The sequence below is a fragment of the Coloeus monedula genome (assembly GCF_965178545.1).
Source record: "Coloeus monedula genome assembly, chromosome: 10".
NCBI lineage: Eukaryota > Metazoa > Chordata > Aves > Passeriformes > Corvidae > Coloeus > Coloeus monedula.
In genome coordinates this window covers 3,361,468-3,383,158 of record NC_138790.1, presented here as the reverse complement: position 1 = coordinate 3,383,158, position 21,691 = coordinate 3,361,468, and the positions used below count along the sequence as shown (strand labels likewise).

Sequence of the window (21,691 nt, the reverse complement as noted above, 5' to 3'; positions counted from 1 at the left end):
CCCATTCCACCTGAACCTCCACACTCCCTGCAGGGTTGGAATCCTTGGCATCCTGCCCTAAGAGTGGGAAATCCCTTTGGGTGAGACACCTGGGGGCCTCAGGCCGGGATACTAGAGGTGGCCCACGCGCTTTTGGTCGGAAAGGGTAGCCCAGCACGGGGTGACAGACAGAGCCATCCCCAGAGCTTTCCTTTTCCCTCCAGTAGGACCAAGCTCCAAAGTGCAGTCACCCATCTGCAGGGACATGAGTGCCCTGGCCAGCTGAGACTGTGGGCTCTTCCCTTCCAGAGGTAGATGGGACAGGTAGGAATTGCCTTCTTTGGGAAGACATGGTGGGCTGTCTGGCCACCGCTCAGGGGAAAAGTAGTGTAAGCTGTAGGGGAAGGCAAAGCAAATGTTTGGGGAAGGGCAGAGAGTGAGGGTGAGAGCTGCGCTGCTGCCAGGCACAAGCCAGTGATGTCCCAGGGAAGGCATCTCTGGAACCCCAGCCCAACACCAAGGCTCTCCCCTGCCTGGGGGAGGCATTGGCTGGGGGCCAGGACTCAACTTAGGGGATTTTTGTGATGTAAATAGAAATAAATACTTTATAAATATAATCTTAAAGTACTGACACCTGATCTTACTCTGCTGTCTCTTGCAGAAACATCAGTAAATTAGGGAAACCCCACATCTAAATCACCACTTTCCCTTCGCCTGAGGGCAATTCCTCCTGCTCTCCCAGCTCTGAGCTTTACTGCATTCCCATCTCTCTAGATCAAAGACCAGCTTTTAGCCAAAACCACCCTTCTCACTCCCTCCCCTCTGATAGGGACCTTTTTTTGAGCATTAGATGGTGTGATATGAAGGTCACCCATGGGGGGACAGGCAGAAGATGGCACGTGCACAAGGAATCCTGCCCAGGCGGGTCCAGGCTTTTGCAGCTACAAAGAGAAGTGAGTTTCCCCTGTGAAGCTGTGAATCAAGACAGATCCTTCCATGGAGCAGAGAGCTGGGGCAGCAGATGGTGTGAAAGATCAGATATTAACATGGGGAGTCTTCAGACAGAATCAGCTATCTTGATCCTGTTGGCAGACGGATGAGGTGGAGGGTGTTTTTCAGGTTAGATTCTCATCTGGGCTGTTCTCCTTCTGGACAGCTTGGATCTGGTTTGGAAAACAAGGGACAAAAAGTGTTAAGAGATGTGGACAATGACAGGTTTGAACTCCCAGGTTCAATGTCCTACCTCCACGCTGATACTTGAATCCAGACAGCTGGAAGGACATAGAATTAAAGTCTCTTTAGCCAGAGCACACACATTTCTGTGCATTTACTCCTATTCCCCTAGTCCTGCCACTTGAGATGATCTCAAGAACTCCATGAGATGGTCTTGTTGAGGAATTAATACGTTCAGTGCAGGTAGCTTGGTGTGCAGCTGCAATTTGAGCTGCAGGGGTGGGAGCCTGAGGCAAGAGTCCGTGAACTGCCGATCGTTTGCATAACAAAGGACACAGGGACCTGCGGGACAGCCAGGTGAGGAACAGCAGGAGACACAGCAGGAGCCAAGGAATCCAGAGGAACCCAGACCTTGGTGCCCTTAGACTACGAGGGTACAAAAGCCCAGGGCTTCCTTTGTTCGGAGCCCCTTCTCCGAGGCACCCAGCTGCAGCTGTTATTTTGTTACTGCACCGCGACTGAATTTTTTTAAGGATAGAGACATCTGAGACTCTGCTATGGGAAACCCGTGACTGCGCCAGTTAGGAAACCTCGTCTGACTCTGTGAGTGTGGTGAGTGTAGGAAATCAAGCAAGGCCCCTGTCGGCTCACTGGAACCACCTGCTGTGAAGGGGCCTCAGTCCCAGCTCAGGTGGGGCATGGGTGACTTCCAGAGTGGCTCCCGGATGGTCAGACAGGAACGTTTCCTTAACATTCTCAAAAACTCTGTGAGATGGTCTCAAGAACAGTGACAGGCCAGTGTCCCTGCCACCAGGCATGGATGTTGCTTTGAGCTCAGCACAACACCACCTCTGTACCACTTGGAATCTGGCCGTAGACTGAAGCATTTAAATGTGGATGAGCTGAATTCAAAATTAGTGTGGTCCAAGTTTTGCCAGCTGAGAGCCTGTCCAGGCACAGCTCTGCACAGGAGATGCTCCCCACACCTGGCTGGGGGCTGCAGCAGGGAAAGCACTGGGATCCTGCAGCCCCCCCAGCAATGGCTTCTCTGCATCCCCCTTCCCCCAGCTGCCCGTGGTACCTTATGGATCCAGCCAGGAGAGGGTTGAAAGCGTAGAGCCAGTCGTGCATGTCTTTGTCACTGCTTGCCTGCAGCAGGATGCCCCGGTGCTCTGTGCACACCGCAAATGTGTTCGGGGTCTGCTAGGGGAGAGCCAGAGCTTAGTCCTTCACTCAGTGGGGGTGTGTGGAGTGGGGCTGGCTCCCGGTACCCTACCTTGAGCATGGCCTGCTGGTCCTCACTGTACTCCACTTGGGCCTTGGAGAGGTTGAGTATGGCCCTCTCGACCGCATCCTTGTCCGAATTGTAGATGTAGACATATGGACGCCGGACCACCACGAAGCGTTTCACCCATCCGTTGGTGTGAGGCTCCAGGAAGTGCAGGTAGCCCTTTTTGGAGACGATGGGACTGCAGAAGGGACCAAGGTAAGGGGTGGGATACAGACCATGAGGAGGTGGCAATGGTAGGGGATGGACGCCCTGCCCATAGGTGCTCCCCCTCGCTGGCTGCCCCAGTTGCTCCTACCTGACTCGAATCTCCTGGATGTCGGGCACCAGCAAACGCTGGGGTTCCTTCTCCTCCTCAGGCCGGCGGGCTGGGGACTTCTTCTGCTCTCCTTCTACCACAGGCTCCAGGTCAGGGCTCTCTGCCCTGGAGGAGACCTGGGGAGGTCTGGGGAAGGAGGAGAGGATGGAATGTAGGAAGAGTGATGGCTAGGGAACATCCACAGACAAGGACCATGTACCAGTGATACAGCTGCTCTGCTTGGGATATGTCACCAGAACCTCCCAACCACCTTCTTTACCTGACCTCCATGGCATTGTAACATCCTTCCACCAGTGATGGGCAGGTTGAGGAGGGGGTGAGAGTGGTGACCCCAAGAGCTGGCATGGAGGGGTCTCTCATCAAGGTCACGGACATTTCAGACAGCTGTGGAGGAATGGAGGTGTGGACTAGAGTTTCTGCACAAAGCCAGGCACATGCAAAGGACCAGGCTCCTGCTCATACAGGGAGAGGCAAGACCCTGGGCTGGCAGGGTCCTCTCCTGTCACAGTCCTGAGAGCCACCAGTTCTGGGAAAAACCTGAGCAAGCAGAGGGAGCAGACACCCCAGAGGAGGCATGACTTGTGCCATAGTGCCCATCTGGCCTCCACCCAGCCATTCCCTTGCCAGCCACACATCCCTCCTTGGCCCCACCAGCCCAGCAGAGCCTGGGGCAGCAGTAGTACCTTGCTCTCACTGGCGCTAATGCAGACGTGGCTGTGGCTGTACTCCCTGTTGAAGGTGTGCGTGAGCAGGCGCAAGCACTGCAGAGAGAGGAGGAGGACAGTGGGGCATGGGGCACATTCCACCTCCCACTCTTCTTGGGCTTTCTCGTGCCACAACCCCTAGCCACCCTGTGGAAGCCACTTCCTGGCTTCATCCCCGCAAGCTGGGGATGCTGCAGGATGCTACCTTCACAGCCAGCTCCTTCTGCCTCTCGCTGGGGGTCTCAGGGGGAGAGGTGCGGCCTTCAGGTGCCCCGTCGGCAGAGAGTGGGGAGGAGATGCAGGAGGTGCTTCGGGACTCGGAATCCTCACTGGAGCAAGGTGACAGGGTCTCCATGCCCAGGCGCTGGGTTGTCTCCAGCTTCTCTCGCAGTAACAGGTAGTGTCTTGTCTTCTCCACCTGGGCACAGGCACCCAGGCTCAGGGGTGGCTCTTTCCCCCATCCCCTGGCCCCCTTAACTCCATTTACTCATTAGCTTTGGATCTGCTGGGACCTGGCTAGCAGTGATGCACAGGAGTATTGGCAGTACAGCCCCATTCCTGCCTCCTCCCACAACCAAGACAGCTGTGACATGCAGGGTGGGGAATCTCCCCAGCACCAGCAGAGCTGTTAATTGCACTATTTCAGCCCGTTTCTAGCCCAGACTCTCACTTCTTGCAGGAGGCTCAGTTTCTCCAGCTCCCACTGATGGTCAAGGATGAGGCTGTCACTGCGGGGCCGCCAGCCAGCCAGGTTCTCCTCTCCCCGGACGTAGGCTACAGAGGTGTCCAGCACACGCCGGCGCCTTCTCTGCATGCCTGTGGGCACAGACACACAGCTGGGGGGACAGACGCACGGCCCCTAACCCAAAGGCCCGGCTGTGCCTCCCTGCCCCAGCTGAATACCCGGGCAGAGGCATGGCACCCACCTGGGCTGCCGGCATCAGCCACACGGCAGAGGCTGAGCTCATAGACTCCTGTCACACGGTTGCTGTGAGCAAAGAGAGATGAGGCATTATTGGCTTTGCCCCATCCCCACACCCCAGTTTTTTCACCCAGGCTGCTGGGATGCCCTGGAAAAGCCCCACTCCCTAGGTGATGGCTCTCCTCTCCCCAACAGGGGCATCCTGGTACCTCTCAGAAGCCCGCAGGCTGCCGCTGCCAAAAAGATTGCGGATGGAGCGTGAGGCAGGAAGCTTGGCATCCCGGGAGTAGAAAACCATGCAGAAGTCTTTGGTGATGACGGCAGGCTGAGTGCAGTTCTCCATCTGTAGTAGGGCAGAGGGAGGAATCAGGGGTACTGCAGAGTGGCAGCCCAGCAGATCTCTCCCACCCCCGTGCCCAGCAGGTTTCAGTTCCAGGGTCCCACATGGCCCCCAAGCACCAAGTTGAACCCTGCACCCCATAAGCACTAGCTAAGGAAGGGCTCACGCTGGCTGCACCCCAACAGCTGGGGAAATACCAGACTTTGTTGATGTATAGTGACCCCAGCCAAGGTCCTTGCCTCGATGTAAGCTGACAGGGTGATGTAGATCTTCTCCCGGTAAGGGGTAACACGGTTGAGCAGCAGTGAGTTGTGCATGGAGCTATCCCACGCCGCCTCAAACTGGTAGAAAGTCCTGCCAAAAAAACCAGCAGGGCCAGTAAAACAACCTCCCTGGAACCCCTGGCAGGTGAGAAAGGAGGTGCCATTGTCCCCCCCACAGCGCTGCAGCAGGCCTGCAAGGACACACAGACATGCATGCGCAGTGGGGACAGATGGGGACAGCCACTCCAGAGGACACAGGCTCAAGGCAAAGGGCACAAGGCATGGTGGGAGGAGGACACGGCACCCTTGAAATGGCCAATGGACCAGGGTTTTGGGGAGGAGGGTCCGCGGGAGGAGTGGGGGGCTCAGATGGGGTGCAGGCAAGGCAGAGCAGGCTAGGAAGGCAAAGGAGGGCGAAGGAGGGTTCATGCCCCACCCCTGTGTTCAGAGCGGGGGTTGCCACCCCCAGTGCACCGGGGCCAGTCCCCACCATCCAGCCTGGGGCACAGCACCTCCCAGTCCCTGCCAGGAGCGGCTGTTGCCATTTGGGTGATGATGGCCAGAAGGGAAAGGAAGGATGATGCTCAGCACTGGGGGTGTGCTGCCAGCCCACCTCTGGGAGCACAGCCCCCCCACCAGCCAGGTCCCCTTCCCCAGGGCTGCCCCTGTCTGCCAGCCCTGGGCCCCAGTGAGAAGCTGGGGACCATGATTTGGTGGCTGGCCCCTGTCAGGCTGTCTCCCCTGGCTCTTGCGCTACCCTCATTGCCAGCCCCATTCCCACTCTGCTGCCTCAGGCCCCTTTGCTGTGTTTTCCACGGCTCCCAGGCTGGGAGAAGGAGCAGGGGACACCTGGTCCCACTCACCCAGGCCTACAGGATCCCAGAGAGGACAGCACAGCTCACCCAGATCAAGAGTGGCAGCTGCTCTCCTTGGGTTGAGCAACCGAGGGTGAGGAAGCAGGAGGTGGCTCCGGTGAGAGAGCATGGGGGATCCCCGTTTCACCCCCTGCACCACTCCTGGGCTCCCTCCCGGGTCAGCCTTGCCTTTACGGCACACCCACTCCCCAAAACCGCCCAGAGCTGCTGCGGCCCCGGCTCCCGCCTGAGCATCCTCAGGAAGCTGTGGTTCAGCCATATCTCAATGAGAACACCTCAGCACATCCCTGAAGCAGCATCCAGGTGGCTGAGGAGCAATTTTAACAAGAGCCAGGGCAGCCAGCGGGAGTAGGGAGAGGTTCTCAACTGCAATTTCCCACATGTTGGAAGAAGAGGGAGAGTGACGCTTTCAAAAGGTGTATAAAATACATAAACCCCCCGGCGTGAGACACAGCCAAGGCAAAGGATTGCTTTGCAGACACGGGTTGCCTAAGAAAAGAGCACTCCCCAAGGAGAAGGAGGAGAAGAGGAGCCTCAAGGGAGGGGAGAAAGAGCAAAAAGCAAAGGGAGGAGGCAAAGGGGAAAAAGAGAAAAGCAGGAGGGACCAGACCGAGCAGGTGCGCGTGAAATACCTAGTGTCATTTCCCAGCGAAATGCTATAAGTGGAAGGTGACCCAAGGACAAACACACACATGTACACACACAGAAAAATGACAGGTCAGAAGAGCCCCTCTTGAAGGGACTCGCACATATTAGCACCACTGGCCAAGGGAGCTCCAGCCTAGCTGAACCCAAACTGGGAACCAAAAGGAGCTCAGCGAGGGCAGACAAAGGCTTACCAGACTGGGTGAAAACCCTCTGCCTCCCATCGTCCTCATGGTCCAGCAGCTGGGAAGGAAGCACACGTGCTCCCTTATCCCCTTAACTCTGCCCTTGTGCCATCCCAGGGCAAGGAGCTCCCACCCAGCGCAGTCCCCTGGGACAGTGCCAGCTGGGGGGATGAGATGCCCCACCACCACTCACACAGCAGGTGACTTCTTGGCCCATCCCCTGGTCCACAAGGAAAGCATCACTGTGCTGCGAGACCATGGGCAGCACCAGTGTGAAGCCATATCTCTTGCAGTGGGGGGGCTGGATCAGTGCTGTATCCACTTTCCTGCACCCTGGGAAGGGACAGAATGCTGCTGCAGGGACAGCTCTGCCCTCAGACATCTCTGAGCAGGACCAGCTTTGAGTTGCTGTAGGGAAGACAACCTTCAGGCACAAAGTTATGTGCCAGGACTCAGGGCACTCCATCCCTTGTCTCCCAGACACATGCCCCTCTTCTTCTGCCATGGGGCACAGTGGTGGGCCCCTTCCCTGGGGCCTCGATAATGCTCCCATCCAGAGGCTGGTGGCACATCCACAGATCTGGCACCTGTCACGCATATGCCGGGCTCACCCAGTGGTTCCAGCTGAAGCCTGCAGTCCCCAAACAGCCACTGCCCATTTACAGAGGGGTACAACAGTCTGCATGTGTGCCACGTATGCGTGTGTGCACCCACTGTCACACCTGCATACAGACACACGCTGCCCATATGCTGCACCTACACCCACGGGACAATCGTGCACGGGGTGGACAGCCGCTGCCACACCAACTGCAGTCCTGCCATCGTTACCAGGTGCCCAGGAGAGGGCAAAACTTCCACTGTCCTCACCAGCCCTGCAGCTACTCCAAGCAGCACCAGGGGCTGAGCTGGGGCTGGGGCGGGAGACAATGGAGGGTCTGGCACACTCGGTGCCAGATGCCAGAAAAGATGGGAGAGTAGCAAAGTCAAAAAGCAAGAATAAAACCCAAATCAGGCAATGGAGACGCAGGCGTGCGAGGGGGAGCGGCAGCCAGCCAGAGCGTGGCCCAAACGAACAGCAAAAGGGGTCGAGTGAGCAAGAGGTGCCAGCGCAGGAGGGAGGAGGGATGGGGCATGTGAAGGGATGAGGGGCCGGATGTCCAAGTGCTGCCTCTGGCGGGAGTGAGCGTGCCGAGGCAAGGGGGTAGAAAGAAAGAAAGGAGAGAAGGAGGGGTGGAAAAAAAACCAATGGAAACAAATAATACCTAGGCATATCCGAATCAAGAAACTGCCTGCGAAAACACAAAACAATCACATGGTTAGTGTGGGCTTAGATGGGCAGTAGCAGCTGAGGGAAGCGAGGGGGGAAACCAGGCACTGCCCCCTGTGCCTCCGCCCTGGGCGCTTGATGCAGGGATGGACACGTGCTGAAGAGAGAGCTGAACCACTCTCCCAGCCTCCTCCTGAGTGGCTCCGGGGCGCTGGGGAGGCTGCAGAGGGGAAGCCAGGGCTGCTCCAGGCAATGGAGGCTGCATGGCACAAGGCAGCAAAGCGGGGAGCGCAAGCGGCTGGGAGGAGGGTGAAGTGGGCACTGGTTCTGCTCTCTGCCTTCCTTCTGCCTGTCCTCACAGCTGCAGGGTGAAGCATGCACATCTGCATGTGGAGTGGAAGTGGGGGGCATTGCGGCTAGTGCCCCTGCGGGCAGCTGGCCACCCCCTCCTCCCCTGCCTCACCATGGGCAGGCTCCATGGAATAGATATGGGACAGATATGACACGTGCACCAGTCAGTGCCCCCAAATAGGCCCCTGGTCTCCACGCTTCTCTCCACACCCCAGGTATCCCTCCAGCCTGAGCCGTGTCCCCTTGTCCTGCAGGACCCACAGGGCAGAAGGCAGAGCAGGAGGCACATCCCTCCTGCCACACTACCTTAGGCATGCCGAAGATCCCATATGGCTGCATCTGGGACCAACCAGAAATCAACCAGATCAGGAGCTGACAAACAGCTGAGCAGCCCCAAGAGTCTGCAGGTGCCACAGACACCCAGCTCCCAGCAAAAAGACCACCACCACTCCAGTGGACTGGGCCCTCCTTGTCTGACCATCCCCATCTGGACTCTTTCTCTGTCCCCAAGGCTGTAACAAAAGTCTCCTGGTCTGACACTTGCACGCGTGCTGACCACAGGACTCGCCTCTGCTGCCCAGATACTCTGAGCGGGTTGCTCTGCCATGTCCAGGAGCTGCTGCCCTGAGAGTGCTCAGGGTAGCAAATCCTATCCAGACCCCAATCATTCCCGCAGAAACACCCTACCTTGGGACAGGCCTCCTTGGGGCAGTGGTGACCACAAAGCAAATGAAGGAAAAAGTGGTCCCCAGTCCTCACCATCATGTTCCTACACCAATGACCACAATGCACCCAGCCAAGGACCAGTCCTGCTGCTCCCAGTGCTGGCATCGACCATCCCTGTCTTGTTGCAGCTGCCTGCATGCACACATTCTGGCCAGAGACCCCCATCAGTCCCCCAACTTCCACCAGTAGCCCTGGTGCAGAGGAGAGCCCTGCCCTCCATGCCCACGACTCCCCGTGCCACTGCAGGACTCACACAGGGAGATCTTGGAGACAAAAATCTTCCGGTCCCACTTCTTTCACACCCTGCCAAACCTACAGTGGGGACACCTTTAAGCAACCTGGTCTAGTGGAAGGTGTCCCTGCCCATAGCAGGGGGTTTGGAATGAGATTATCTTTAATCTCCCTTTCAGCCCAAACCATTCTGTGGTTCTATGACAGCTCCCTGGGATAGGCAGGAAGGGATGAGCATCCCTGAAGTCACCCACACTGGGTGGGAATGGCTTTCCTGCATTACTCACACAGAGATAGGGATCTGCCATGGGTGCCAAGTGGCCTTTCCAGCAATTTTGCTGGGACACAGGGCAACTAGCCCCTCCCCTCTAGCGATGGAGTTGGGACATCCTCCAGGCACCGGCACCAACTGCCTCCCTGTGCCAGCCCGTCACAGCCAGCACCAGAGAGCAGGACCCACACATAAATTCCCTGTAGTACCCTCCCCAGCACAGCAAGGCCTTGGGGAGGAGGAGGAAGGGGGTTGGCAGCCCTGTACCCCAAGACCCTGTGCAGCTTCAGAAAAACCCTGCCTCAAGGCAGCAGAAGGGCCAAGAGCCTTCCAAGGGAGAGAGGGGCTGCTATTCGCCCCCTCCATCCCACACCGCAGCAGGGGAAGGGCAAGAAAAAAAGTATCACGCACCGGTCATCCTGGGAGGGGTGGATGTACCCGGAGGAGAGGATGTTCAGGGACAGAATGTTGGGGTCGATGAGTGACTCGTCTGCTTCTGGGGTATTCCGGATTCGACCTGCAAAAGCAGCACAGAGTTGCCTCTGAGGTGACAGGCAGTGGCCCTGTGAGGGTCCCCATGAAGGCAGGGGCAGACTGCCTGCCTGCAGCCCCCCTGACAGGCAGCAGTTGCCCAGCACTGGCCATTCAGCCCACTGCTGGCCATTCAGCACCAGAGATCCTGGTCCAGCTCCTGGATATGGTGGCAAGGGCTGCCCACACAGTGTCCCAGTGTCACCTGCCAGGCAGCTGCTGCTTTACTATTGCAGGGCAGGAGGGGAGACAAGGCTTAAAGCTCCATGTGGGAACATGGGAATGTGGGCAAGAAACAGCCCGAGAGGAGGAGGCTGGCTTGGCTTACCCACAACCAGCTCCCGTACTTCCTTCCAGCGGATGAGGCTGCCCGTTTCATGCACCAAGGTGACACTGATTCTCCTCTGGATGCCCTGAGACCCACGAGGCCAGAGAGAAGGGACAGTAGTTAACACAGGTCCCAGGAGGAGTCAGAGCTAGGACAGCATCTTGGGCAGAGAGTACCTGATGAAGGAGGAAGGTCCCATGGCATGGCATGCCTCCACGGTGGTCCACAACAGCAGGGATGTAGCTGGAAGAGAGGATTGCAGCATGACACAGAATCCTGCCAGCCTGCCCAGAGGTGCTGAGCACTGGGCAAATCCCCCACTGCCTTCCTCCCCTCTCCCTCTCCCTCTCCCTCTCCCTCTCCCTCTCCCTCTCCCTCTCCCTCTCCCTCTCCCTCTCTCTTTCCCTTTCCCTTTCCCAGCAGGACTTACTCGCCATTGGCCTCCAGCTCACAGATCTCAAAGAAGACCATCAGGTCGTACTTGCACTGGCAGGGGCCAGCACTGGGCCGAGTCATGGTGCTCAGCTTTGTCGCAGGCACTGCAGTGGGTCAGAAAAGACAGGTAAGAGGTTGAGTTTGCTGCTGGCACTTGGAGTGAGGCATATGCTGGCAGGGAAAGGGCAGAGCAGGCGAGGACCTCAGAGCACACACAGAGCAAGGAACCTCCTCCCTGCTGTTCTGCAGGAGGTGAGACGGGGGCTTCCCGTCTGTTGAGTATTGTGGAAATGGGTGTCTAGAGCTTTCAAGTGCTCTGGCCCATAGTACATTTTGTGGTCCCCCTGGGGTCCTAACTGGTCCCTCTGGAGAAGGGGACACCCACCCAACATGGGAACTACAGGAGGGCACAGGAATAGGAGGCCGGGTTCCCTACCTGGTTTGGAGAGTGGCATCACACGGGGGAAGTGGCGTCGGGATGGCCTCAGAGGGCTGCAGACAGAACCAGCTTGGTTACAGCATCCCCAGGGACCCCCAAACCCAGCCAGGCCCACCTATGCCTTGGGGCCACCCCCCAGCACCTGCCCCTTTTTCTCTGGGTCCCCAGGCAGCCCACCGCACCAGAAGCCCCTGGCACAGCCAGGAGCTGGGGGTGGCCCAGATGTGCCCACCTCAGGACGTCCTTGCAGAGAGGCGGGAAGGGGTGCTGCTGGTAATGGCCAAACACCTCAAACACAATTGGCTGGCTCTTGATGTATTCGATGAAAGATTTTGTCACCTCCACAGCAATCTAGAAGCGAAAGAGCTGCTGAGCCACTGACAGTGCAGTTTAGCTGGGAAAGGGGATAGAGCCAGCAACAGCACCTGGCATGTGGAAGGGTATAAGACTGCCAGTCCCCTGCATCCCTCACCCATTCCTCCCCCTATTCAGGGATGCTCTTCCCACCAAGACCACTGCTGTGAAATCCCAGCCTTTCCAGGTGGACGACAGTGGCTTTTGGTGTTTCCCCTGCATGTCCACCATGGCTAAGACTGGCTAAGCCGGGTAGCTGTGAGGGGCTGGGAAAGCCAGGAGGAAGCTGCTTCCCTGGGAGAGGATCCAGCCAATGGTCCTGCAGAGACCCCAGAAGCTGCAGGGGCAAATGGGTGTTGGAAGAGGGGTACGCACATTTTGGACATGATAGAAGCCCAGGGGTGGCCCTCGTCCTGTGTTCTTCAAGGGTTCTGTTGAAAAGGCCTCGTCATGGCGATGGATGAAGCTGTGGGGGGAAGGAAGGTTGTTCAGGGGCTGTGGGATGGGGACGTGCTGGAGCAGGGAGGGGAGTGAAAGCGAGGGACCACAAGAGCCTATTCCCCCTGGGGCTGCTGCCTGTACTTTTGGCTGGCACAGGACTCCCTGAAGCTAATGGGAGTCTCTCCCTGCCTTTTGCCAGTGACTAAACAAGTGCTTGGGCAGATTCCACAGCCCTTGGTTTTGCCTCCCCATCCACAAAGGGCTCAGAGGTGAAGGAAAGTTCCCAAATTCACTGCGAGCCCCCAGGTGATGGCTGGAGCATGGTGGAACAAGCAGGGCTGGGGGGCACTGGGGGCTCACTTGAACTGGCAGAAGATGTCTGCATATTCTGCGGAGATGCTGGAGGCTTGCAGGACTGTCACACGGAAAGTGAAGATGCTGCCCAACTTCAGGTGATCCAAAGCCACCTCCAGTGGCCCGTCCGGTGCAGGCTTCTCTGGGCTGTCCAGAAGAAGGTCCTCTGGGGTCACTGCAGGGAGAGGGAGACCCTTAGCAAGGCAGGGTGTCATCCCCTCAGTGTTAAGAACATTTAGGAATAATGTTGAGATGCTGGAGCGTGTCCAGAAAAGGGCAACAAGGCTGGTGAAGGGCCTGGAGCACAAGTCCTGTGAGGAGCAGCTGAGGGAGCTGGGATTGTTTAGCCTGGAGAAGAGGAGGCTGAGGGGACACCTGATCACTCTCTGCAACTCCCTGAAAGGAAGGTGTGGACAGGGGGAAGTTGGTCTGATTCAGCACTGGAATGGGCTGTCCAGGGAGGTGGTGGAGTCACTGTCCCTGCAAGTGTTCAAGAAAAGCCTGGATGTGGCACTCAGTGCCATGGTAGCTGACAAGGTGCTTTCAGGTCATAGGTTGAACCTAATGAACTCAAAGGCTTTTTCCAGCCTAGCTGACTCTGTGATTCTGTCTGTCACTGGAGCAGTGGGCTGTCAATGAGGGTGCAAGAGACTGGGTTCAGGGGCCACTCCCAAACTGCCTGTCACCCCTCCTCACCTGCGCACGTGTTGTTGTTGACTTCATCGGCAGACGGACCCACGTCGCTGACCTGCCCCTGACCTTCGACTATGCGCAGCTCCTCCTGAGAGGTCCCCGAGCGAGACATCCCCACAGCTGGGCACGACTCTGACTGGAACTGTGCCGGGAGCAGGGTTCAGGGATGCTGGTGGTCCCCAAGGGGGTCCCGCTTGTGCCACCGCCAGCATCCTAAACACCCAGGCACTTCTCTCTCACCCCATGGCAGCCCCGCTGGGACATGGGCGAGAGCAGGATGCACCAGTGGGTGCCTGAGGCCTTGGTCTGCCTGGGGGACCAAGAGCACATTCCCTTCCCTCCACCTCTAGGAGCCTGGGGGTCTCTGTGGGGAAGCACTGAGGTGGCAGGCAGGGGTCGGGGGTCCACGGGCATCCACCAAGAGCCAGCCCCACCTTACCTTCTCAAAGTGCTGGTCATCAAAGGAGATCTTGGCTGTCCCTGATTGCCGCACACCAGAGCCATAGTCAGGGGCTTCTTCATCCGCTGAAGGAGGAATGGGGGTGAGCCAGCGCAAAGGGTGCAGGGGATGCAAGGGCACATTTTGTTGGGGTGGGGGGGGGTTCCCTCCTACCTGAGATGGCCTGGACAGCCACACGCAGGAAGCCCTTCACCTCGCCCTTCTCGCTGACGATGGCCACGCGGTGGACCAGGGGCACAGGGTAGAGGAGGTTGCTCAGGTAGACAAAGGCCCTGCCAGAGAAGGGGGGGACACACAACAGGGGGGAGAGCGGTCACTGCTCCCACCCATGAGTCCCCAGGCACGGCTGGCGTGGCCGGCAGCGGCCGGGATCCCAGGTCACTGCTCAGGGCGCGACCGCAGCGCTGCAAAGCAAAACTAAAGAGAAGGCAGCCAGGGCCAGGCGAAGGGGCTGGGGGCAGCGGGCAGGCAGCGTGCCGCGGGCAGGAGGGTGGGCAGGAGGGTGGCACACGCCATGGAAAACACCACAGAACACACCAGACTTGCAGACCTCTCCGACTGTCACCTCCATGGCAGGCAGGAGGGGAGAGGGCTGCGCTGGTGCCACCGTGAAGCCGTAGGGCAAGAGGACCTTCTCTGTGGTAGAGAGCTGGAGAACTTGGGCAGAAGGTACTGCAACATGACTAGGGGCCAGCTGCGGAGTCACCACAGGGAGGACAGGGGCAAGACAGGGGGAAGGAAGGGTGACAAGGGAGATGGAGGCTGTCAGGAGTGAAGGAGGTGAGAGGACAAGGTCCTGGACCTCCAGAGGTGAACCTGCTTGGGGTTCCTGGCCCTGTCTCTGCCTGCAGTGTTGCAGGCCGCTGGGAGGGCGGCTGCGTGGTGTGGCTGGCGGCATCAGGTTGTGCGTCCCCCCTCCCCATCCCTTCACACGTATGGCTTCGGGGTGCCAGGCCACCTGCCAGCACATCACTGGGATGGACGGCACGCCAGGCAAGTCTGAGCCTCCCTGCTCTCCTCCGCAGCATCCGGGTCACCGACGCTACCATGGCCAGAGTCCAACACGATGGCTGCACCATGTCTGTCAGCACTTCTTGTCAGGTCACTGCTCTCTGTTTCTCAAGTGTTTTGGGTCCTCTTGCTGCCTCCCTCCACCTCACTGCCAGCTTCCAATGGTCATCCAGCTCTGGCCATGGTGGCATGCTGTACCCTCCGCAGTGACAAATCACCTTTGGCGCTGAGCTCCCTGCCAAGAGGTGCAAGCTGGCAGTGGTGGGGTGCCCGGCACCTCTCCCTGTGGCACCCATCAGCATCTTGACGTGCTGTGTCATTGGCTGTTGTGGGGTGGGATGGTGCTGGGGGCTGGCCAGGACACCTCTACTTCAGGAGGCTCCCATGAGGGTTGCATCTCCAGGTGGCCGCTGTGCTGCTCAGGGCATCCCAGCCTCCCAGAAATCTTCATATTCAACGGCACCCCAAAGTGCCCAGGGGGCTCTTGCAGCCCTGCACTTGCACCCCAAGCCCCAAGTCTGGAGATTCCCCCTGCTCTGGTGACTCCTATTGACCTTCAACTGCTCCTGGAGGCTTTTTCCAGTCAAAGCATCTCAAAGGACTCAAGTTGTGGAAGCAGGTGATGCCAAATCATTGTCTCCTGATGGGCCCGTCTCAACCCATCACTTCTCAGATGCCACTGGGAACAAATGGTCGGAGCATGCCAGGGCTTCCCAGCAGGACCTCACGCTTGGGGCAGAGCCCTGTGACCACAGGGAACCCTCAGAAATGCAGGGTGTGCGCCCACCCACCCAAAATCACAGGGCAGCTGGTGTGGAAGCGGAGGACTGGAGAGGGCAGGGAAGAGTGGGAAGGAGGTGGGGCAGGCAGGGAGGAGGGACGAGTGTGTCACTAGAGGAAGGAGGGCAGGGACACTAACCACAAGATTGGTGAGGTGCAAAGATGGCATGCTCAGATCAAAGAAAAGCCTTTCCAAAGGAAGACAAAAGTGAAATAACCCCAATTTTTGCTTAAGCTTTGAAGAGATAGAGCCAGCAGCTAAAAAAAGAAAAAAAAAAACCTTAAATAACCAAATAAAAAAAAAATGAAGAAAGAAAGAAAGAGAGAAAGAAAAAGAGAAAGTGAGAGAAAGAGAGAGTGAAAGAAAGAGAGAGGGAGAGAAAGAGAGAGGGAGAGAAAGAGAGAGAGAGAAAGAAAGAAAAAGAAAGAAAGAAAGAAAGAAAGAAAGAAAGAAAGAAAGAAAGAAAGAGAAAGAAAGAAAGAAAGAAAGAAAGAAAGAAAGAAAGAAAGAAAGAAAGAAAGAAAGAAAGAAAGAAAGAAAGAAAGAAAGAAGGAAAGAAGGAAAGAAAGAAGGAAAGAAAGAAGGAAAGAAAGAAGGAAAGAAGGAAAGAAAGAAGGAAAGAAAGAAAGAAAGAAAGAAAGAAAGAAAGAAAGAAAGAAAGAAAGAAAGAAAGAAAGAAAGAAAGAAAGAAAGAAAGAAGGAAAGAAAGAAAGAAAGAAAGAAAGAAAGAAAGAAAGAAAGAAAGAAAGAAAGAAAGAAGGAAAGAAGGAAAGAAAGAAAGAAAGAAAGAGAAAAAGAAAGAAAAAAAATCAAAGACAAGGATCCAATCATAAACCAATCCAAGCACACTTCACAAGAAATGTGGCCGGCGGAGCTGCTGCGCGGGGAGCCAAACCCAGGGCAGACTCAAAAGAAGTCAGGAGGCACCGAGCTCTGGGGAACATGCCCCCGGCATGGAGTGGGGCCGCTGCCACAGGGCCTTATTTGGTTTTTTGAGGTGCCCTTGAGAGTTTTGGGGTTGTTTTGATATTTTTTTTCTTTTAAATAAGGAAAAAGGAAAAAAGAAAATAAAAGGGGAAGAACCCAGCTCTTTCGGTCTGAGGCTGCAGGACTCTTACCCCACCTCCACCCTCTCTGCCTGCTCTGGTCCCTCCTTCCCACCACACTCCCTGGCTCTGGCACACCAAGAAAGAGGAGTCCCAGCTCATCCCAGTCAGGGAGGTCCTGCCTGAGGCAAAGGCTCTCAGAACATGTCCTGGTGCACACCCCCTTGGGAAAAGCCCAGAGGAAGCTGGCAGCTCTGCATACTGTTCTAGGGATGGGCAGATGGCTCCAGGTTTGGTGGCACAGCCAGGTTTGGGGCAGCTGGTGGGTTACTCCAGGCCAAGACTGATGGAGCCCAAGGGGGTGTCCAGCCAACAGGTATGAGAAATCAAAATTCTTGTCCTTGGCTCCAGCTACAGAGGAGCTGGAGCCTACACCCAGGTCCCCACAACCTCCCTGGACATCTCCTATGCCAAGCTGGCAGGTATGGCCCCAAGCCAAGCACTGGCTAGGGCTGGGAAGAGCAAACACTGCTTTTGGCACTCTGTCCTGCACCTGCCTCTCCATTCACTCCCCTCAGCTTCATCCCCCCAACCACCTGGGGACATCTAAGCCTCCAAATTCAGGGGGGCTCACACTGACCAACGCAGCCAGGATAGCCAAGCCAATGCCAGAGGCACACAGGGTTTTGAAGTGCCTGTGTGCCCCCCAGCCAGCGGCACCATAGGGTCATCCCAAGCCAGGTGGCAGGTGGTCCTTCCTGGGACAGAAATGCCCAGGAGCAAGACCCCCAGGTGGCTCCCCCAATTCCTTCAGTGATGGAGACACACCAGAGCTCCCCTTCTCAGGGGGTCCCCCCAAAAAGGTACCCATATAAAGGAAGGCACCATCTGCCTTCCCCTGCCATCCCTTGCCACCACTATGCTTCTCACAGCCCTACCTCATCACCCTGCCAGGCACCCGGGCTTGGCGGCAATCCCAGCCGGCCACCCCCTGCACCTCCGGGATGCCCCGGAGGTGGGAGTCGTGTCCAAAAGCAGTTCCCTCATGCGAAAGAGCTAGGTCCTTCCCGGCATGCTCTCCTAAAACCTCACCAACCTTCCTACTAAACTGAACAGGGGGAAGCGGTCGTAAAATGGATCCCGGCCATCACACAGCGGGCACTCCGGAAAGATGTCTTCCTCCAGGTCCTCCTCCTCCTCCTCCTCCTCCTCCTCCTCCTGCCCCTGGTGCTGCTCGTCAGCAGGCTCGGTGATGTCGGAGTCGGGGTTCGAGAAGGTAGGGGAGGGGGTGAGATCAGCCATGCGCTCGCTCATGCATGTGTTGAAAAGAGGAGAGCTGTTGCAGCCAGAGATATCTGAACTAAGGTTAGTACAACAAGATAGAAGACATGTTAACACCAGCTGTTCCAAACAGAAAGAACAGGAATTTTGCTTTTTTGTTTTTTCTTGGTTAGGTTTTGGGATGGGTTTTTTGTCTGCTTAAATCAAGGGACATTGGGAACAAAGACCTGCCCATCTGGTGCATCTCTAAAGCTACCAACAGCCAGACAAAAGAGCAACCCAAGGAACCAGTGTGAATGCTGGGGACTCCCCTTCCTGGCTTTGCAGGGAATGCAGGGACAGAGCAGGTGGCACAAGGCTCGCCACTACCCCTGCTGCTGGAGAGAATCCCTCCACGTGCTACAGCACGGGGGAATGCCTCCAGGCCACGCAGCTCAGCCCCCTGCTCCCCCTGCCCTGCCCCTGCCCCAGCCTTCTCCAAGGGTGGCCCATCTTCATTGCTGGCACTGCACCCTTCCAACCAGTGTGCAGGAAGCGCACGGAAACACGCGGCACATACTGTACAGACAGATGCTCAGACACCAGCGCGTGCACAGGGACACATGCCCACCGCGGTGGAGGTCACAACGGCACAGGCTCTCTGCCTGCTGCACAGCCACAGCCCCCGCATCCCCCGAGCCTGGAGCCCGTGGCTCTCAGCACCGGGTTATGGCAGGCAGCGGCAGCATTGCCAGCAGCTCGTGGGTCCCTCGGGGTGCTGGCAGCCAACACGGAGGAGAGGCATCACACCACAGTCCCACAGGGGGATGAACGCCCCGCACGTGGCAGGCAGCGCTGGCAGCGTACCCTCCTGCAGGACTATCTATGGGTCCCAGCCACGCCTCGAAGGAGCCAAAGCGCTCACCTGCCGACCAGCCTGAACCAGGGAAAGCGGTCGTAGAAAGGATCTCCGCCAGTCACCACATTGTCACAGTCCTCAATGACACTGGAAGGCACTTCTGCTGCTCGGTCATACATCTCACGCATCAGGTCCAGGCGCTGCCTGCAGGGAGAGGGGACGCCGATGGTAGCAGTGAGACACAGGGCTGTGGGCACCCAAACCCTCCTGGCACAGCCATCTCTCACCCACCTCAGCTTCTCCAGGGTCCAGTAATGTGTTGCCCCGTTCTTCTGGTCCTGCACCTCTACAGCCACAATGGTCCGGGGGAATGGCCTCTTCTCCCGGTCCTTGGCAGCATCAGGAGGCAGCAGGTCAGGAGGGAGAGGCGAGTACAGCGTGTCCGTGAGGAGCACAAACTGGAACTGGACCTGGAGAGGGGCAGAGGGGGTGGTGAGACACCTGGGAGGGTGGAGGGCTTCATGTGTTGCCTCTGGCGACCCCTCCTCAGCACTTCCTGGCTGCCTGTTCTCGTGGCCTCTGCTGTGGGTGCTGCAGTGAGCCAGAAAGAAGCCCAGCCAACCCACCTTCTTTTTCAGCTCCACGCTGATGGCATTGGCTTCCTTGAGGAAGATAGCATTGCCCCAGAGCAGGTCACGGAGGGAGGTGAACTGGTACCACTTCCACTTCCTAAAGGCCCAGAGGGCGAGCTCGAATTCCCTCTCTGTCCATTGCACTGTGGGGACATGGAGGGAGAGTCACCACACTACCAGGGCATCAACCCACAGTTCACTCTTCATGCCCACAGAGAGTATCAAAACCTTGTGGTGGCTCCCAGCCCTCACCCTCATCCTCAGGTTCTTCCTCCTCCTCATTTGCCTCAGGGTAATACCTAGAATCCATCTGCTTCTGCAAAGCCTCCAGTTTGCTCTCATAGTCCTGGGGGAAAGAGGAAGAGAGGTGATGCAACCCACTGGTGTGACCTTCCTTGATGCTGCCACATTGCACTCCTCTTCCCTGCAGGAGCACAGCCCCCTCCCTCCTCTGGATCAGTGTTTGTGCTGACAGCTCCAGGAACAACAGATTTGACCTTGTTTTTAGAACACAGATCCACCCCACACAAACATCTGCCAGGACTTCAGTCACGCCTGGGCAGCCTGAGAAGGAGCCATGTCCCGGCCACCTACCAGCCTCTGCTGCTCCAGAAGGTAATTCGCCTCTTCCCGCTCCCTCCGGTACTGGTCCTCCAGTTCCTGGAGCCTAGGTGGAAAGGGAGAAGGAGAGGATGACCAACCTGTAAGTGAACACCCAACTCCCCAGCACCCCAGCCCATGCTCTCACCGCTGCTCCATCTCCTGTTTCATGTCGATGCCTTGCTTCTCCAGCAGCTCTCTCTGGGCAAATGCCCAGTCCACAGGCTCTGCGGGGGTCTCGGCGCACGGGGTCCGCTCCCGCTCCTGCCGAGCCTGCTCGGGGTGGTTGAAGCGGAAGACGTGGCTCTTCCCCATGATGATGCGGTTTCCTGCAGTGATGTGCACGGGGTGGGGGAAAGGTGTGGGTTTAACGTGGGACAAGTGCATGGGAGGGAGGAAGGTGGGCTGGAGCAGCCCCAGGGACCCACCTGAGCGCAGGATGCTGGGCTCCGTCACCTTTTTGCCGTTCACGTAGGTGTCAGCACCTTCACAGGGCTCCAGGGTCACTATCACTGTGGAGGTGGTGGGAAGGGGAGAGGGGAGTGAAGGTAAGGTGGAAGCAGAGGGATAAATCCTGCATCTCCTGCTCCGCCGCTCCAGCAGCCTCAGAAAGGGAGAGCCGCCCCAGCCAGCACCCCAGGTGTGGGTGGTACCCACCAGCAGCACCCACACCGTGGGCAGCTAACAGGACTCAGCCAACCTGATGTTAATCAGAGCAGTCCCAAGGACTAAGGGCAGCTGGAGACTGCATGTGAGAGGAGACCAGAGCCTCCAGAAGGCATCTCCATCCTCCCCAGGCTCATCTTCCACAGCTACTTCACACCCAGGTTCCTGCCATTTTGGGGGGTGGACTCTGCTCCACATCTTGAGCAGGGGAATCATCTACAGTCTGCTCAGCCATCCTGCCCTGATCTCCTCACCTTGCTTTGTTCCCACATGCCTTGCATGAGCTTCCCTCCCAGCTATGAAGGATGTAGCTCATCTGGAAGCATGGAGAGGCCATAGCCATGCAGTAAAGCCCCATTAGTTTGAGGAGGGCAGGATATTCAGCTGGGGGCAGGTGCTGAGGACATGCAGAGGGATGGGTCCCCAGGGCACTGAAGCCCCTCCAGACAAGAAATACCTTCACCACTGGTTTTGGTGTCACTGCGGAACAGGCAGTGCTCTTCTTTAATGAAGTGCCCACTGAGAACGATGTCCTGCCTCTTCTCAGCATCTTCCCGGCCAACCCTGCAGGGGAAACCTAGCTCAATCCTTCCTCAAAGCAGCTCCTCCTGAGTCTCCCCCCAGCCCCATCCTTGGAGCTGACAGGAGCAACCCTTGGTGCACTGCAAGACCAAAATCTTGGGGATTTGCACTTTGGGGATGCACTTTGGGGATGCCCTGGGAACAGTGCCCAGCCTGGGGACAGCTGTCACCCCACTGCCCACCTGAGAAGTCAGGCACTGAGATATGGACAATGCTCCCACCGCTCCATGGGACCTGGCCCTCACCTTGTTATCCCATCCTTGATGTAGTAGAGAAGACACTCGGACATGAGCGGGTCCTCATTCAGGTTGACCAAGTGCGGTGTCTGGAAGAAACCAAAAAGGAGTCATCCCTGTGTGCCCTGCCTGTCCAGGCACTGAGGGATGCTCTGGAGGAGGGTGGGAGCTCAGCAGCACTGCAGACTGCCTCTGCACAGGCTCTCCTGCCCTCTGTATCTTCAGGGCGACACGTCCAGATGGGTCCTTTTCCAGGGGACTGCAGAGAAATGAGAGGCTGGCATGAGGATGCCCTGCTTCCACAAGCTTCCTTGCTTTCCTCCTCCCAGGGCTGAGTCCTAGTTACCCTTCCTCTGGCCACCTTTCAAAATTCATGTTCCAAACAGGCCCAACACAGAGCTGAAACCTTCCCATGGGGAATCCCTGATATGGCTCAGAGTCTCC

General features: G+C 57.4%; 1 protein-coding gene across 1 annotated transcript in view; it reads right to left on the bottom strand.

Annotated features, from left to right (window-relative positions):
- Positions 1 to 1,099: 1,099 nt before the first annotated feature.
- The window catches only part of KIF1A (kinesin family member 1A), a gene marked incomplete at both ends in the record, with an annotated part of 33,182 nt that continues 12,590 nt past the window's right edge, over positions 1,100 to 21,691 (bottom strand). Inside the window, 34 exons of the mRNA XM_082288288.1 lie at positions 1,100 to 1,142; positions 2,234 to 2,352; positions 2,429 to 2,621; positions 2,739 to 2,885; positions 3,019 to 3,143; positions 3,443 to 3,520; positions 3,669 to 3,881; positions 4,134 to 4,279; positions 4,390 to 4,451; positions 4,595 to 4,728; positions 4,965 to 5,079; positions 6,496 to 6,519; positions 7,956 to 7,982; positions 9,951 to 10,056; positions 10,399 to 10,483; positions 10,575 to 10,641; positions 10,829 to 10,937; positions 11,270 to 11,325; positions 11,505 to 11,623; positions 12,002 to 12,092; positions 12,428 to 12,596; positions 13,118 to 13,256; positions 13,554 to 13,639; positions 13,728 to 13,846; positions 17,509 to 17,772; positions 18,598 to 18,735; positions 18,823 to 19,001; positions 19,158 to 19,306; positions 19,416 to 19,509; positions 19,758 to 19,830; positions 19,912 to 20,092; positions 20,192 to 20,275; positions 20,887 to 20,993; positions 21,257 to 21,336. Of these exons, the coding sequence (XP_082144414.1) occupies positions 1,100 to 1,142; positions 2,234 to 2,352; positions 2,429 to 2,621; positions 2,739 to 2,885; positions 3,019 to 3,143; positions 3,443 to 3,520; positions 3,669 to 3,881; positions 4,134 to 4,279; positions 4,390 to 4,451; positions 4,595 to 4,728; positions 4,965 to 5,079; positions 6,496 to 6,519; positions 7,956 to 7,982; positions 9,951 to 10,056; positions 10,399 to 10,483; positions 10,575 to 10,641; positions 10,829 to 10,937; positions 11,270 to 11,325; positions 11,505 to 11,623; positions 12,002 to 12,092; positions 12,428 to 12,596; positions 13,118 to 13,256; positions 13,554 to 13,639; positions 13,728 to 13,846; positions 17,509 to 17,772; positions 18,598 to 18,735; positions 18,823 to 19,001; positions 19,158 to 19,306; positions 19,416 to 19,509; positions 19,758 to 19,830; positions 19,912 to 20,092; positions 20,192 to 20,275; positions 20,887 to 20,993; positions 21,257 to 21,336 (3,921 nt within the window). The remainder of the gene's footprint in view (positions 1,143 to 2,233; positions 2,353 to 2,428; positions 2,622 to 2,738; positions 2,886 to 3,018; positions 3,144 to 3,442; positions 3,521 to 3,668; positions 3,882 to 4,133; positions 4,280 to 4,389; positions 4,452 to 4,594; positions 4,729 to 4,964; positions 5,080 to 6,495; positions 6,520 to 7,955; positions 7,983 to 9,950; positions 10,057 to 10,398; positions 10,484 to 10,574; positions 10,642 to 10,828; positions 10,938 to 11,269; positions 11,326 to 11,504; positions 11,624 to 12,001; positions 12,093 to 12,427; positions 12,597 to 13,117; positions 13,257 to 13,553; positions 13,640 to 13,727; positions 13,847 to 17,508; positions 17,773 to 18,597; positions 18,736 to 18,822; positions 19,002 to 19,157; positions 19,307 to 19,415; positions 19,510 to 19,757; positions 19,831 to 19,911; positions 20,093 to 20,191; positions 20,276 to 20,886; positions 20,994 to 21,256; positions 21,337 to 21,691) is intronic.